Source organism: Doryrhamphus excisus, linkage group LG10, assembly GCF_037039965.1.
Source record: "Doryrhamphus excisus strain RoL-2023G ecotype Guam linkage group LG10, RoL_Dexc_Guam_v1.1, whole genome shotgun sequence".
NCBI lineage: Eukaryota > Metazoa > Chordata > Actinopteri > Syngnathiformes > Syngnathidae > Doryrhamphus > Doryrhamphus excisus.
The window spans coordinates 3,746,968-3,765,295 of record NC_136366.1 but is presented as its reverse complement, the minus strand read 5'-3'; the positions used below and the strand labels follow the sequence as shown (position 1 = coordinate 3,765,295).

Here is an 18,328-nt window from a genome sequence, read left to right as displayed (position 1 = left end):
ACTGATATCAACGATACCAATTTGGCAGCAACTATTCCCTAAAACTAGTGTTAATGATACTGGCAGCCTTTTGATTGGCTGGCAACCAGTCCAGACCAAAGTCAGGTGGGATAGGCTCCTTCGTGGGGACAATCGACTTGGAAAAAGAGAGTGAAATTCCAGCCCCCACTCCCTCGGGTAAGAAAGACTGAGTGGGTCACATCATTTCCCCACTGCATCGTTGTGACCATGTTAAGTCAATTGTTTTTCACTGAGCACCGTTTGCCTCCAACAGCAATTCCACACTCTGCCCACTAGAGGGCAGCATGTCACCACACACTATTATGGCATTCAACCGCATTACTTCTGTTATTTCTAAGGAGCGCAGCTTGATATGTCCACTACATAGGAGATTCAATCAGTATAAAAGATGATATAAGCTGAAATAACTAGCTTTAGAATATGTTTTTAAATAGCAACAAAATATGAAATATTAACGGCACAGGAGCTTTGACCACTTTAAATCACAACCACTGTTTGTACGACCCTTCTCTAACCACTGCAAAGCAAACGTGTGTAGCACAAAGGTTAAACAAATACTTGCTGGAAGGTCTACTGCAGTATTTCTGCCAGAACATGTCGGCCTGCCCTGCCTGTGCTGCCAGCAAACAAAAACAGCACAAAAGTGATGTTCCTAACGCTGTTCTCCACCCTGCCGGCTCTGTACCTCCTAAAGGAAACAGTGAAAAAGTGTCACAGTGACGACACTCGACTGGATAGTGATGGATTCATGTATGTACGTACACTCTGGAGGTGCTGCAACTCCGAGCTGAGGGCCTCACGCAGGAGCTCCACTTCTCCTTCTCTGTACTCTGCCAGCTCATCCCTCATCCTGAGGAAACAAAGAAAACGCCATCATCACATTTTTTTTTTACAAGCAGTTCACACCAATACTGGCGGCTGACTGATATTCTTTCTCTTCTCTGTGTTGTAAAGATACAAAAACAGCTAAAAAAAGAGAGAAAGCCAATTAATGCACATAACGGGACACATCTTCTGGAAGATTGTTGGTTAGATTCATAGATAGATTGAAGATTGATGGTTATTGTGTGCAGCCGCTCTATATAAGTGTAGTACAACGCAATACAAGGGGCCCAAAATAAGCGTAAATTAATGCACATAATGGGACACACCTATTTAGCTAAGAAAGCCTGCTATTAAAACATCTCCAAAAAGCTCAGCTTCAGAGTTTTTGTGTGAGACGTGTCTGTACGGACGTGCCCGGGTACAAGCTGAGTGGGCGTGCCAGGAGGCGGGACGTCGGTGGAACAAATGAAAACAGAGCGTTTTGGAAATCCAAGGAAATCCATCTGGAATAGGTGCAGATTCTGGAAGATTGTTGGTTAGATTCATAGATAGATTGAAGATTGATGGTTATTGTGTGCAGCCGCTCTATATAAGTGTTGTACAACAGAATACAAGGGGCCCAAAATAAGCGTAATAGGTCCCCTTGAAGGCTCAGAGATTTTATACACTTTTATCTGGAAAAGCATGAACATTTGATCACATTCTCTCTTGTTCAAAGTTCAAATTTGGTTAGAATTTTAATGATCAACTGAGGCTGCAGCATTTTTATATCCTTGTTAAAACATATGCCATGAACCCAAGACTCATTTCCACCTTCATTCAGCATGTACGACTGCTAGCAGCTAGTTATCAAACAACAGGAAACAGGCAGTCCTGAATAAAAGAAATTGACTCACAATGGTCTACAGAATGCCGAACACAATGGGCGGGTTCTCCCTTAGTGAATCGGGACTCTTGTGGCTCTATATATAGCCGGCTAGAAAATGAAACAGTAGGCTGAGACCAACTGGACACATCTTCAACTCTCACGTGAGTATACAGTAGTAAATACAATAACAGACACATCCAACAGAGCACCGATATATCACACCAATACACCATAAGGACACAGAACACATTGCATGTTTAAGAAGACATGTAAAATTAAAATTTAAAAGATTCTGCGAGAATGAATCTGCGAAAAATGAACCACCGTGTAGCAAGGGAATACTGTAACAAAAAAAGTGGGAAATAACTGGAAATATGTTTGTATGTCTTATGATTTTTTGATTGTCAGGGATACTTTGTGGAATTTATTACCTTTTAAACTCATTCAGTCTCGGACAATTTTCAAAACACAACCCCTGCAGTAGCGGCCATTTTAGAGGTCATTTTATCTTGCAAAGCACATACGGTAGAATATTGTGTTCCAGGATATACAAACATGGAACCTACCAAAGGAAAGATTCGACTCCTTTTTCTGTTCTTTAGTAATCAGCAGTAGAACATAGGTAAGCTTCAGCAAAAAAAAAATGAGAAAACCAGATTTCCAGCATAACTTTTCACTTTGACACAAATATTTTGCTTTTACGACAGCTCAAGTATCTAAACAATTATATCTACATAAGATAAACAACATAAAAAGGCTTGTTTTACATCAAAATACTAAAGTACTTAGACCATGGACTATTTACTGTTTTCATATTTGGAATTCAACTCATGGGTTTGCGTTAAAATTTCCCTTCCATGCCAAACCTCCATGCTTTTCCACTTCCTGCTTGCTGTGGAGCATTTTAATAGATGGTAAAGATCCATCCATCCATCAATTTTCTATACCGCTTATACTCATTACGGTCACAAGGGTATGCTGGAGCCTCCATGCAGAGTTCTGTTTGAAAAAAAAAAATGAACATCTTTGCTAGGAAATGAGTCAATGGGGTTGAACCATGGGGTTGTATTGTGTGCATCCATATGTTTTGACTTTACTGTATGTTTGCAGCGGCACGGTGGTCGAGTGGTTAGCGCGCAGACCAACAACTAGGAGACCAGGGTTCAATTCCACCCTCAGCCATCTCTGTGTGGAGTTTCCTCCCACATTCCAAAAACATGCTAGGTTAATTAGCGACTCCAAATGGTCCATAGGTATGAATGTGAGTGTGAATGGTTGTTTGTCTATATGTGCCCTGTGATTGGCTGGCCACCAGTCACATGGTGTTGTGATATACTGTAACTGATGGATTGGTAATTCAGAAGTGAAATGAGGTTTGTTGGATTAACACGGGGCTGCACGGTGGGTGAGTGGTTAGCGCGGGCCTCACAGCTAGGGGACCCCAGTTCAATTCCACCCTCCGCATGTTCTCCCCGTGCATGCGTGGGTGTTCTCCGGGTACTCCGGTTTCCTCCCACATTCCAAAAACATGCTAGGTTAATTAGCGACTCCAAATTGTCCATAGGTATGAATGTGAGTGTGAATGGTTGTTTGTCTATATGTGCCCTGTGATTGGCTGGCCACCAGTCACATGGTGTTGTGATATACTGTAACTGATGGATTGGTAATTCAGAAGTGAAATGAGGTTTGTTGGTTTGTTTGTTGCATGTGGACAGGAGAGCAGAACTGAAAAATGCACTTCTTTTTTTTTAATCATCCATAATCCTGATTTCGTGTTTAATTTCTACAGCCTAAAGCAGCAAATAAGTGTCCTTTTGCATAGCTAAGATTATAAAAGCGATAAAGGCAGGATTATGCTTCTCTCTTTTTATATTGGTGTTTAATTGAATCCTTGTATTTTGTGTTTTTATGACTGCATTTTATGTCCTTCATGTGTTCTGTTCCGGTGTACAGTGTGAGTATCTTAATTACCGCATCTGACTTACATTTAAATTCCAATAGGAAGCTAACTGGTTCATAACCCAAGGACCGTGTGTATAGTTATATCTAGAGAATAGTATATCATATTTGTGTCTCGCTAGATTGTGCAGTGCACCTAATAAAACCTAATAAAGCCGCGGTGCGTCGGTGCACTCGGGTGCGTGTGAAGGTTTTTGTAAGAGTAAAAGAAGCGTGATTGTATTATTATTTGGGAGGTGTAATTTCACTTGGAAGGTTCAATACAGCATTACACACCTCCATCTTTTAAATTGGAAAGTAATGAAACACCAGGACAAGAGAGGCTAAATTACATTTTCTAAGTCAAAAGGGCAGCAGCATTGTTTTTTGTGTTTTTTTTTTTTTTTTTTTATGGTCCATACAATCAAATTGTCTAGAGGCGTCTTGTGTTTGGAGGAATAACATCCAAACATTGAAGATTGGCATTTTCCATTCAAGTGTTTTATATAACCATTTATATCATGTTTCTGGCCAAATAATGTCCTGAATGGAAGCTTCAGCAAAAATGGAAGGCAAAGCCCCGCCCCTCCAGGATAACAACATGGATGCCCTCAGAACTGTGTTCATTCATTCATTCATTCATTTTCTACCGCTTATCTTCGGGCGAGAGGCGGGGTACACCCTGGACTGGTGGCCAGCCAATCACAGGGCACATATAGACAAACAACCATTCACACTCACATTCATACCTATGGACAATTTGGAGTCGCTAATTAACCTAGCATGTTTTAGGAATGTGGGAGGAAACCGGACAACCCACGCTTGCACGGGGAGAACATGCAAATTCCACACAGAGATGGCCGAGGGTGGGGAAAGACAAAATAAGAAGCCAAAAAGTTACCACTTCCACACAAAATAGGAGGAAAACTCATTAATTTATTCATTTTCTACCGCTTATCCTCACGAGGGTGGCGGGGGGTGCTGGAGCCAATCCCAGCTGTCTTCGGGCAAGAGGCGGGGTACACCCTGGACTGGTGGCCAGCCAGCCAATCACAGGGCACATATAGACAAACAACCATTCACACTCACATTCATACCTATGGACAATTTGGAGTCGCTAATTAACCTAGCATGTTTTTGGAATGTGAGAGGAAACCGGACAACCCACGCTTGCACGAGGAGAACATGCAAATTCCACACAGAGATGGCCGAGGGTGGGGAAAGATAAAATAAGAAGCCAAAAAGTTACCACTTCCACACAAAATAGGAGGAGAACTCATTCATTTATTCATTTTCTACCGCTTATCCTCACGAGGATGGCGGGGGGTGCTGGAGCCAATCCCAGCTGTCTTCGGGCAAGAGGCGGGGTACACCCTGGACTGGTGGCCAGCCAGCCAATCACAGGGCACATATAGACAAACAACCATTCACACTCACATTCATACCTATGGACAATTTGGAGTCGCTAATTAACCTAGCATGTTTTTGGAATGTGGGAGGAAACCGGAGTACCCGGGAAAAACATGCAAACTCCACACAGAGATGGCTGAAGGTGGGATTGAACTCGGTCTCCTTGCTGTGAGGTCTGCATGTTAACCACTCCCCCACCGTGCAGCTATTTTTCAAGTGTTTTTGCTTGCTTGTATTTGCAAGCAAATACGGTCCTGATGGCTTCCAACGTTACTGGCATGACAAGGAGATCCCACCTGAGATGGAACAATGGAGTAATGGAGCTTCAAGTCGTGCAGGGGTGTCAAACACCTCAAGGCAATGGTCTGTGTGGTAATGACTGACATTTTTGACATTTCACATGCAGGACTTCTTCCAGAGGAATAAGTCTTCTGGAGGATCCTGCATCTTCTTCAAGGGTTTGGACAAAGTTGTGAGGCTGTACAGTTTGTGTGAATTTGGTGAACATCACCAAATCCCGGAGGGTCTTCCATTCGGTACACGGTGTACATCTTGTCACGTGCCGGGAGGCCGTGAGGCCGTCCTGTTCTGCACACTGAACACTTTTGAAATGACTGCAGCACTCATTCAAATTGACACGCATTCAATTTCCACAGATCAATAAGCGGGAAGTTAAATATGCCTTTTAAAGAGACAGTGCGGCCGGTGAGGGCTGGATTGATGGGGCCGGGGCTCAGAGTGGATGATCATAAGAATGACTGGGAGGGGTTGGGGGGGTGTTGTCTGACAAAGCCACATCCTCAGCATTTCCTGAGGGCTAATAAGGCCTGGGGGGTAATGAAGGCCCAGTTTAATGAGATTGATGGATGAACAGGATGAACACGCTAACCACATGCATGATTTAGGGTCGGCATGGGGCGGGGGGGTGGGGCACTTTTGTTCTCTGTTTTCTGGTGTATTGTATGTGTATTATTGTGTGTATATCTGTGTATTATTATAATCCTTCTACTCCCATTAGGCTCCATTTTTTATTTTAGTCATGTTGATTCGCGGTCCAAGTAAAACTTACATTTTTTGCCGCAACCACGTGATTGATTTCCCCAATGTGGGGTTAAATAAAGTTCATATTATGTAAAACTGATAAAGTACTACAAACGAAATGCATGCAGTTTGAAATAAATAGCAATGGAGGTGTTAAAAAAAAAAAAAAGTTGTGGCGTCAGCAATAACAATGCCTCTTCCTTCCTGGAACTCTATTGATTTTCAGTCTTTTAATGAAATAAAAGGAGCAACCTGGTGGAGCGGCACTCACCTAGCAGCAGCAGCAGTCATGTTTTTTTTTTTTTTTTTTTTTTTCCACTGCTGAGCTAAGCAGACATGACAGGTCTTGTCTGTGTGTAAACTTGTCTTGGCTACAAAAGAAGCTTCCTTTTGATTGATGTGCCCTCATTCGAAGCACAATGCTGAAATCAAAGCACATATTACCTTACAACATTTCCTGTTTGAATATACGCAGCTTATTGTGTGATGTTAGCGAGCACAGCCGCTATAGAAGGTCAACACAGGCGTTATTGGTATTCTTTTCAATGTAACACCTGCTGATTTTTCTAATGGATTCTACCCCCAATATGTGCCTAGTAGTGATAGTAGTGATAAGAGTAGTGTAGTAGTGATATAAGATACGATACTTTACGATTCCATACTGACTAAAATTAAGGCTGGTATCATTGATAATGATATTTTGCACCATTTTTTTTATAATTTTATTTTGTTTTTATATATTTGCATCCAAATGAACTAAAAGACCACCCATCTCTGTGTGGAGTTTGCATGTTCTCCCCGTGCATGCGTGGGTTTTCTCCGGGTACTCCGATTTTCCTCCCACGTTCCAAAAACATGCTAGGTTAATTAGCGACTCCAAATTGTCCATAGGTATGAATGTGAGTGTGAATGGTTGTTTGTCTATATGTGCCCTGTGATTGGCTGGCCACCAGTCACAGGGTGTACTCCACCTCTCGCCCAAAGACAGCTGGTCTAGTGAGGATAAGCAGTAGAAAATGAATAAATGAATGAGTTCTCCTCCTATTTTGTGTGGAAGTGGTAACTTTTTGGCTTCTTATTTTGTCTTTCCCCACCCTCTGCCATCTCTGTGTGGAGTTTGCATGTTCTCCCCGTGCATGCGGGGGTTTTCTCCGGGTACTCCGATTTTCCTCCCACATTCCAAAAACATGCTAGGTTAATTAGCGTCTCCAAATTGTCCATAAGTATGAAAGAATTCAGGGGCACTCGGAAAATCATGTGGTCTCAATAAACAAAGACAAAAACAGGAAGTGGATTTTGTTCCCACTGACTGTCGTCACTCATACTGCAAAGTTCATTTTTCTGCATTCTTAACCAAATGTCTTATAAGACTCCGATTTTCCTCCCACATTCCAAAAACATGCTAGCTTAATTGGCGACTCCAAATTGTCCATAGGTATGAATGTGAGTGTGAATGGTTGTTTGTCTATATGTGCCCTGTAATTGGCTGGCCACCAGTCCAGGGTGTACCCCGCCTCTCGCTCGAAGACAGCTGGGATAGGCTTCAGCACCCCCAGCGACCCTCGTGAGGATAAGCAGTAGAAAATGAATAAATGAATGAGTTCTCCTCCTATTTTGTGTGGAAGTGGTAACTTTTTGGCTTCTTATTTTGTCTTTCCCCACCCTTGGCCATCTTCTGTGCCGATTTTGCATGTTCTCCCCGTGCAAGCGTGGGTTCTCCAGTTTCCTCCCACATTACAAAAACATGCTAGGTTAATTAGCGACTCCAAATTGTCCATAGGTATGAATGTGAGTGTGAATGGTTGTTTGTCTATATGTGCCCTGTGATTGGCTGGCCACCAGTCACAGGGTGTACCCGAAGACAGCTGGGATAGGCTCCAGCACCCCCTGCGACACTTGTGAGGATAAGCGGTAGAAAATGAATGAATTATGGGTTGCCTTCAAAGACATCGCAGAATGTTTGAAGTTGAATTAAGTGAGTGCAGATGTATTTTCTAGGATCCCGCCACAGAGGTCCCACCCATGAGAGCCCCATGAGAAGAGACACCCCAGCCCCCAACCGAGAACAGCCCCCCGTGCAGAGGGCCCCCAATGAGGAAACACTGGATACATGGGATTAAAAAATATTCATTCATTCATTTTCTACTGCTTTTCCTCATGAGGGTCACGGGGGGTGCTGGAGCCTATCCCAGCTGTCTTCGGGCGAGAGGCGGGGTACACCCTGGACTGTTTTTTTTTCATCTTGTTCCCAAAGTTGGCAGCCTCACTCTCTTAGCCGCATTACGCCACACGCTGAATGAACGAAATAGCTGCAGATCAAAGTGTTAATTTCGTAAAAACACTTTTATTGTAGTAGGGTCTTTTTTTTCGGACTGGTGCCAGCAAGATCCAAGCTGCAGCACAGCTTAAGAGTCCAAAGAAGGATTTGCTTGCAGGATGCTGGGAAGTGTTCTGCTTTTAAGCGCATTGAACTCCAAGAGTGAGATGAATGTTTATTAAGAAAGCAAACGCCCGGAGAAGGAAGAGACCAGACTTGCTTCCATGCTAATTAAGCACCACAGCGACACGGCCTGAAAAGTATACACTAGTTACCATCCTGATCAATATTTTAAAATCGACTTAAATATGGAAATAATGTACATTTTGCTGTTGGATTTTAACTTATTTTATGATTATGATATTCAATAATCCAAAAATGTATTGTATTGTTTTTGTTTTTTTTTGTGTGTGAGGCAACAAGACGTGATGATGCAACTCTCCACTAATGCATGTTACTTTTAGAGCCAAAAAATGACCACAAGGTGGCAGCAATGCATCTGATAAGAGCTGAGCAGAGTCATTTCAATGCAAGATTCACACACAGGAAGGAGGAAGTAAGAGAGCTCGGAGGAGTGCAATGTGCAGGTTTTACGTTGTAGGGACTTGGGCATCTCTGTGTGGAGTTTGCATGTTCTCCCCGTGCATGCGTGGGTTTTCTCCGGGTACTCCGGTTTCCTCCCACATTCCAAAAACATGCTAGGTTAATTGGTGACTTCAAATTGTCCGTAGGTATGAATGAATTCAGGGGCACTCGGAAAATGAATAAATGAATGAGTTCTCCTCCTATTTTGTGTGGAAGTGGTAACTTTTTGCCTTCTTATTTTGTCTTTCCCCACCCTCGGCCATCTCTGTGTGGAGTTTGCATGTCCTCCCCGTGCATGCGTGGGTTTTCTCCCGCTACTCCGGTTTCCTCCCACATTCCAAAAACATGCTAGGTTAATTAGCGACTCCAAATTGTCCATAGGTATGAATGTGAGTGTGAATGGTTGTTTGTCTATATGTGCCCTGTGATTGGCTGGCGACCAGTCCAGGGTGTACCCCGCCTCTCGCCCAAAGACAGCTGGTCTAGTGAGGATAAGCAGTAGAAAATGAATAAATGAATGAGTTCTCCTCCTATTTTGTGTGGAAGTGGTAACTTTTTGGCTTCTTATTTTGTCTTTCCCCGCCCTCGGCCATCTCTGTGTGGAGTTTGCATGTTCTCCCCGTGCATGAGTGGGTTTTCTCCGGGTACTCCTGTTTCCTCCCACATTCCACAAACATGCTAGGTTAATTAGCGACTCCAAATTGTCAATAGGTATGAATGTGAATGTGAATGGTTATTTGTCTATATGTGCCCTGTGATTGGCTGGGCACCAGTCCAGCTGGGATAGGCTCCAGCATACCCATGATACCATACCCACGTGAGGATAAGCAGCATAGAAAATGGATGGATGGGTTCATGGAGTTATATTAGTAAAGAAATTGTTATTTTTTTTAAATATTTTTTGTGTCTTTTCTACTTCCAGTCACGGGAAATTACCAATGTTCTACTGCTGATGACTTATGAATGGAAAAAGGTAGAAACAATTTTTTCTGATGTAAGATGGGACTTCTAATCTTTCTTTTGGTAGGTTCCATGTTTATATAACCTGAGAACACAACATTCTGTTGTGCCTTAAAAGATCAGTAATGGTAATGGTAATGGTTTTATTTCATTTGAACATGCATCAGATTACAATTGAATGCATCCCATAATCAGTTCACAGTTCCACATGTCCAAAAGGAGTAGGAAGAAGCAAAGCTTATTAAATCCTTACCCCTCCATCTGGTACTTTTACAATCAGTAACTGTTACATTTGTTCACTTCCTGCTTTCCATAATACAGTTGAAGGTTTTTCAGTGGAAATGGTCTGAAGGGCATGCCTTTTGAAAAATGTGGTTGCACCCTCTTTCGAAGAACTGTTACAAAAACCCACACAGAGTTGATAGTTTATCTCCTGTGAGGTTCTCTGATGTCTTGCATGACGTCATGCTTGCAGTTCAAGGTTTGTTGTTTTGGAGTTTTCCAAGGAGCTTTTATTTCCATCCACATGAAGCGGTTTGGTGTGTGAGCGGGACGGAGCATTAGCCGACACTCACCTGACACAGTCGCTGTCAGTCAAAGGTTTCTGACTGACAAGGTGGCACTCGGCCCTCAGATCTTCTGTCATCTTTTCAGCCCGGCTCAGCTGCTGCTCCACATCTGCAGTTGGTCGGCAAAGACAACAGTAATAAAACACATTTGTACTATGACACATACGCGGACACACAAGTAGCGCCCTTTTCTTCCCTTCAAAAGTGTTTTTTCCAAATTCCGTTTTAAATTTTACATTTTCTAGAATTGCATTATTTTACCTTTTTACCTTTTTACCTTATTACATATACATACATTTTGATTCAGTTGCACGGCGGACAAGTGGTTAGTGCGCAGCCTTCACAGGTAGGAGACCCGAGTTCAATTCCACCCGTGCATGCGTGGGTTTTCTCCAGGTACTCCGGTTTTCTCCCACATTCCAAAAACATGCTAGGTTAATTAGCGACTCTAAATTGTCCATAGGTATGAATGTGAGTGTGAATGGTTGTTTGTCTATATGTGCCCTGTGATTGGCTGGCCACCAGTCCAGGGTGTACCCCGCCTCTTGCCCGAAGACAGCTGGGATAGGCAACCCCCCGCGACCCTTGTGAGGAAAAGCGGTAGAAAATGAATGAATGAATAAATGGGACAAAGAAGTGTTAGAAAACAATCCACTTGATGAGCAACCTGTGAGTTGTGGACTCCTATAGAGCAGCTACACACAATAACCCGCAAAGAAAACTTTCGAGATCTTCCAGAATCTGCACCTATTCCGGCTGTTTTGCCGTGGATTTGTGCTTCTTGTCAAAATGGTCTGTTTTAATGTATCCCACCCACGGCTACTCCGCTGTGATTGGCCACACCCCCAACATCTGGTAGAACCTTGTTGTTTCGTAAAGTAGAGCAGAGCTTGGGGAAAGTCAGTGGAAGCAGAGTTTATGGGAGGGCAGAGAGTGTATCTGGCCTACAGGCATGCCCATAAGGAAGCCGGCTCCTTTGTGACATCACAAAAGAACAGTTTTGCAATGTCCTCTGAAATTGAGCATTTTGAGCCATCCCAAATTTCTTTCAGGGATCACATCCAAATACCCAAACCAAGACAACTGGGATCGAGTCCATGCAGTAGTTTTCATTGGCCCATTTTGCGACACTGTTAATGCATGAGTCACTGGGCGCTACACAAGACTTGTTATTTACCTGAGTTCATGCTTTTCAGGGCTTGCAGTTCAAGCTGGAGAATGCACTTCTCTTCATAGAGGGCGCCTGTGTGACAGTTCCTCCGGCTCATCTCCTCCATCTCTGCATGTTTTAGGACAAAAAAAGAAGGAATGGTTTGGGTGGGTCACCAACTTTGGTCAATGAAAGGAAACAGGTGTGGAACACATGACTTCCATACAAATCTATCTGTGTACCTGTGGCGGGCCGCCACAAATAGGGTGGAGTATCGATGTTCAGGGTGACTTGGACTAGATTTCAAGAACAAAAAAATAACCAAAAAAACATCTAAGTACAAGCTAAATGCATGTGAAAGTGTGTAAATATCTGGTTTCATGCAAATCTTTTAGGAATGTTACATTTATGAACATGTACATATTGTTTACTTTTGTTTATTTCCTTTGCCAAATCAAAGCATTGGTTGACAAAAAAAAAAAAACCCAAAAACTAAGTACAAGCTAAATGGGTATGAAAATGTCTAAATATCCGGTTTCATGCAAATCTTTCAGGAATGTTACATTTACAAACATGTACATTTTGTTTACTTTTATTTCCTTTGCCAGATTAAAGCATTGGTTGACAAATCAAACAAAAAAACAACTAAGTACAAGCTAAATGGGTATGGAAATGTGTAAATATCTGGTTTCATGCAAATCTTTTAGGAATGTTACATTTACAAACATTTACATTTTGTTTACTTTTGTTTGTTTCTTTTGTCAAATCAAAGCATTGGTTTTCAAAACAAATAAACAACTAAGTACAAGCTAAATGGGTATGAAAATGTGTAAATATCTGGTTTCATGCAAATTCTTTAGGAATGTTACATTTACAAACATGTACATTTTGTTTACTTTTGTTTATTTCCTTTGCCAAATCAAAGCATTGGTTGACAAAACAAAAAAAAAAACAACTAAGTACAAGCTAAATGGGTAGGAAAATGTGTAATTATCTGGTTTCATGCAAATTTTTTAGGAATGTTACATTTACGAACATGTACATTTTGTTTACTTTGGTTTATTTCCTCTGCCAAATCAAAGCATTGGTTGAAAAAAACAACAACTAAGTACAAGCTAAATGCGTGTGAAAATGTGTAAATATCTGGTTTCATGCAAATCTTTTAGGAATGTTACATTTACAAACATGTACATTTTGTTCACTTTTGTTTATTTCCTTTGCCAAATCAAAGCATTGGTTGAAAAAAACAACAACTAAGTACAAGCTAAATGCGTGTGAAAATGTGTAAATATCTGGTTTCATGCAAATCTTTTAGGAATGTTACATTTACGAACATGTACATTTTGTTTACTTTGTTTATTTCCTTTGCCAAATCAAAGCATTGGTTGACAAAATGCACTTTGGACATATTAATTGTGTGTCTTATGTTTCAAAAGATGATGGGTAATTTAAAAAAAAATTAAAATGATTTCAATAAAAGTGGGTTGGGACTTAATGACCATTGGAAAATGGGTGTCCCAGGTTGAGACACCCCCCAAGGATAATGCCTTCATCTCCACTGGAATAATACGTCTTTCAGTGAAATCAGCTCTTTCCTCCAAAGACACATAATGACCTTTAATGACCTTTGTATAAGGAGTCGGCCTCTCTGTCCAGGTTCAGGACCTCAGTGTGAGTGTGGCTGGTCAACACGGTCTCTCTGCTGCCGAGACTGTACTTGCTGTTGAAGCTGGAGATCTCTTGCAGGAAGAATTGCTCCTCATCTTGAGAGGCTGTTTTTATCCTGGCCTGCCTCGGAGGGGGGGGCACAGCGTCAGACATGTTCTCGACAGTACGGCTGGCTACTCGCTGATATTGTTAGCTGTCGTGCAAAACCATCTCAGCATCCACTTGCGTCATCTGACAAAACCTGCTTCATTGGTCCGCTTGCTGTGTGTGTGTGTGTGTGTGTGTGTGTGTGTGTGTGTGTGTGTGTGTGTGTGTGTGTGTGTGTGTGCCTACCAGTCGTTCACTGAGGTGACTATTTTGGTAGAGAAGCTCCTCAATGTGTTCTGACATGTGTTCTTCACATTTATTCATCCAGTCCCGCTCCAGCGTCATTGTGGACAACTGCTGAGCCTGAAAGGCAAACAGTTTCATGGTTTGAAAAAAAATTAATTTTAAAAACGTAAAAAAACGGAATCTGTAAAGACGGGATGCACGAGTAGGAGTTACACACTCACAATGGATAAATGTAACATTCACAGACAATAGGAAACCACGACACTATTTAACACGAGATGCAGAGGTGTGAAAAAGTGTTTCCTTTTTTTTGTATTTTTTTAGATGTTTATTCAATACATTATATTATTTTTATTCAGATGTTTTTCATTTATAAGATTAATTTTTATTTATTTTTATTTTATTTTATTCATTCATTCATTCATTTCCTACCGCTTTTTCCTCACAAGGGTCGCTGGGGGTGCTGTCTTCGGGCAAGAGGTGGGGTACACCCTGGACTGGTGGCCAGCCAATCACAGGGCACATATAGACAAACAACCATTCACACTCACATTCATACCTATGGACAATTTGGCTAATTAACCTAGCATGTTTTTGGAATGTGGGAGGAAACCGGAGTACCCGGAGAAAACCCGGAGAGATGGCAGAGGGTGGAATTGAACCCTGGGGTTCCTCGCTGTGAGGTCTGCGCGCTAACCACTCGTCCACCGTGCCACCCTAATTTAATTTTATTTAATTTTATTTAATTTTATTTAATTTTATTTAATTTTATTTAATTTTATTTAATTTTATTTAATGAAAAATGAAAAAAAATGAAATGAAAAAGTGTTTCCTGAATTCTTATTGTTTGCATGTTTGTCACACTCCAATGTTTCAGACAATCAAACAAATGTAAACATTAGTCAAACTTTATAAAGGTGTCTTTATAAAAGTGAAATTGTTAACACAATTTATTTATATATACTTGTACATTATATATTTATTTAATACCCTTTCATATAATAATAGATGCATATATATATATAAAGTATAAATAGAATGTTTGATACACAACACCCAGCGACCAGGTGATTTAAATCATGAGGGTTGACTCATGTGATTCTGTGCACCCAATCAGGACTTTTTAGTTCTATGAACCTTAGAATGTTTTAGGAATGTTACATTTACGAACATTTACATTTTGTTTACTTTTGTTTATTTCCTTTGCCAAATCAAAGCATTGGTTGACAAAAAAAAACAAAAAAACAACTAAGTACAAGCTAATTGGGTATGAAAATGTGTAAATATCTGGTTTCATGTAAATCTTTTAGGAATGTTACATTTACAAACATGTACATTTTGTTTACTTTTGTTTATTTCCTTTGCCAAATCAAAGCATTGGTTGACAAACAAAACAACAACAACTAAGTACAAGCTAATTGGGTATGAAAATGTGTAAATATCTGGTTTCATGTAAATCTTTTAGGAATGTTACATTTACGAACATGTACATTTTGTTTACTTTTGTTTATTTCCTTTGCCAAATCAAAGCATTGGTTGACAAAAAAAAACAAAAAAACAACTAAGTACAAGCTAATTGGGTATGAAAATGGGTAAATATCTGGTTTCATGTAAATCTTTTAGGAATGTTACATTTACGAACATGTACATTTTGTTTACTTTTGTTTATTTCCTTTGCCAAATCAAAGCATTGGTTGACAAACAAAAAAAAAACAACTAAGTACAAGCTAATTGGGTATGAAAATGTGTAAATATCTGGTTTCATGTAAATCTTTTAGGAATGTTACATTTACGAACATGTACATTTTGTTTACTTTTGTTTATTTCCTTTGCCAAATCAAAGCATTGGTTGACAAAAAAACCCCCCAAAAACTAAGTACAAGCTAAATGGGTATGAAAATGTCTAAATATCCGGTTTCATGCAAATCTTTCAGGAATGTTACATTTACAAACATGGTTTGAAATAAATATATTAATGAGTCCTTGCTTATCAGTCCCAGAGAGAAAACTTTTTTTGCCTTTGCCATCAAGAGATGATTACAGTGTGAATACCTGGCACTAAATCACATTCAATCCACATTCATGCCAAAATATTGCCTTTTTAAGACATTTTTCAACTGGTAATAACATTTTATTGAGTGTATTCATGGTGTGCCGCTATGAGTAAATTAACGTGCACATTAATGAAACACTTAGCATTTGGAATTTTCCACGTACGTTAGTGATGCTGTCAAGAAGCAGCGTGTTTACTGTTTTTTTTTTTTTTTTCTACAGCCACAGGATTGTCAGCAAGTGTTACCAGCTTGCAGGTTTCCTAAGCACCATAATTATCCTAAGACAGCTCTGTGAAACGCAGGCGAGATACATCACACGGGCTGTAAACACAGGCCGCACACTGACACCGTGCAAACACTTTTGTGTTCATTTCTAAGAGGTCGGGAGAGGTTGCGGATGATGCTAACGCACACACGGTACAGAGTGTTCGGCTTGCTCTCTAATTACACGAAGAGATTTGCCGCTCTGGTCTCAAACGCGCAGAAAGCTTTGCTCAATGGTGAGAGGTCAGAGGATCTGGACTTTGACATGGAAGCTCACATATGTACACTACCCCGCATCCATTTATGCTATGTGGTGGAAATTAGACATTGATCTTACCCAAGCACTTGCAATCAATGGTAATAAATCAGCGAATAAACGGGTGAGATGAAGTGTTGGAAATCATAAAGCAGATCCGATCATCGATATTCCAATGTATGCCACGGAAAAACACGTGTTCCTGTTCGTTCCAGTTGTTTACATGTAACTTGTATGCGTGTTCACATACAATTAAAGCACTGTTGTTACCTTCATGTCAAGTTCTTCAGAGGTCTTCTGGTTCTTTGCAGTGGCGTCTTTCACCTGCACGTTGCATCTGATGATGGCCGCCTTCACTGTGAGAACAAACATCACGAAAAGATAATACTTTCTTTTACTATTGGTTGACCGTATGGATTTACTTCACTGCCTGAACTAAATATTTTTAGGGCATACAAATAGCTAAAGAAGTAAAGTACAAATACTGTGTTCGGTATTCAGAAGATACAATGTTAGTATTGTTATGTTATGGTAATGATGATAGCTTTATTTCATTTGAACATGCATCAGATTACAATTGAATACATCCCATAATCAGTTCACAGTTCCACATGTCCAAAAGGAGTAGGAAGAAGCAAAGCTTATTAAATCCTACCCCTCCATCTGGTACTTTTACAATCAGTAACGGTTACATTTGTTCACTTCCTGCTTTCCATAATACAGTTTTTCATTTATTTTCTTTATTTTTTTACACAACTACCATAACAATGCTATGCTACGGGATGTCACATGACTTACATGGCTTGACAGGGTGCTTACAAAAGGAAATCATACACATTTGGACAAGAATATACCATAAACTATATTAGAAAGCAGGAAGTGAACAAATGTAACAGTTATTGATTGTAAAAGTACCAAATGGAGGGGTAGCATTTAATGAGCTTTTCTTCTTCCTACTCTTTTCGGACATGTGGAACTGTGAACATTTGTTCACTTCCTGCTTTCCATAATACAGTTTTAAGTATTTTTTTCATTTTTTTATCTTTTTTTAAATAATGTACCTCGTACCGAAGTACGAGGTGATATGAGCATCCAATGACCATAGTACGTGTCAATATAGTGATATATATAGCACATCATGACTGGTTCAAGACTCTTCATCCTTGTATTTAGCAAACATCAACTGCTTGTATTGTTTCTTGAATTGGCTCATCGTTGTGCATTGTTTGATTTCCTTACTCAATCCATTCCATAGTTTGATTCCACATACTGAAATGCTGTGGCTTTTTAACGTAGTCCTAGCATATAAGTGTTTCAAATTTACTTCTTCTGTGAGATCATATTTCTCCTCTCTTGTAGAGAAGTATTGGATGACATTTTTAGCTAATTGGTTATTTTTAGCCTTATGCATCATTTTAGCTGTTTGAAGATGAACTATATCAGCAAGTTTAAGTATTTGTGATTTTAGAAAAAAGGAGTTAGTATGTTCTCTGTAGGCGGCATTATGAATTATCCTTACTGACCTTTTTTGCAGTACATTTAGCGAGTGAAGATTGCTTTTGTCGTTATTACCCCATATTCGACATTCAAGCACCAAACTTGATCACACAAACAACAAGCTTTTATTTCATCTTTGAATAATCTCACAACAAGTATGATAATCCCTAACATGGGCTACTCTGAACCCCTGATGTCACTTCCTGTCCGTCCCTACTCAGCTTCCCTAGCACCGGAACACATTTACTGCAAAACATACAAAAGCAGGATTCTTATTATGTCTTAAAGGTCTTCATTTCACTTATTATGTCTACTATATTGGTTAATAAGAGTGTAGAAAGTGATTATATGGATGTTATTTCATGTCTAGAGCTCTAATAATGTGCCACGTCTATTTAGAAAGTGGTAAACAGATTTTCTATGGCTTATATGTCTTATTTTCGCTAATTATGTCTGTCTACTATATTGGTAAGTGTGCTTACCTTCTTTTAACTTTTGAATCTGCTCACTTAATTGTTGTTCAGTCACAAGGATTTGGTGAAAGAGTTTGTCCAAGCTCATTGTGAAACTAT

General features: G+C 40.2%; 1 protein-coding gene across 1 annotated transcript; it reads right to left on the bottom strand.

Annotated features, from left to right (window-relative positions):
• Nucleotides 1–732: 732 nt before the first annotated feature.
• On the bottom strand, nt 733–18,317 carry LOC131107719 (coiled-coil domain-containing protein 172). The gene is made up of 7 exons (XM_078794325.1): nt 18,239–18,317; nt 16,530–16,615; nt 13,686–13,802; nt 13,310–13,472; nt 11,712–11,813; nt 10,541–10,643; nt 733–871 (listed from the first exon to the last, which is right to left on the bottom strand). The coding sequence occupies exons 1-7, from the start codon at nt 18,315–18,317 to the stop codon at nt 733–735; spliced, it is 789 nt and encodes a 262-aa protein (XP_078650451.1).
• Between the last annotated feature and the right edge of the window lie 11 nt (nt 18,318–18,328).

Bases quoted from the DNA above. Each gene is read 5' to 3' on its own strand.
- LOC131107719 (XM_078794325.1), bottom strand. From the start codon at position 18,317: ATGAGCTTGGACAAACTCTTTCACCAAATCCTTGTGACTGAACAACAA. The intron at 13,803-16,529 runs GTAACAACAGTG...TTTGCCTTTCAG, and splicing joins CTGAAGAACTTGACATGAAG to GCTCAGCAGTTGTCCACAAT. The intron at 13,473-13,685 runs GTAGGCACACAC...CCTCCGAGGCAG, and splicing joins GTCACCTCAGTGAACGACTG to GCCAGGATAAAAACAGCCTC.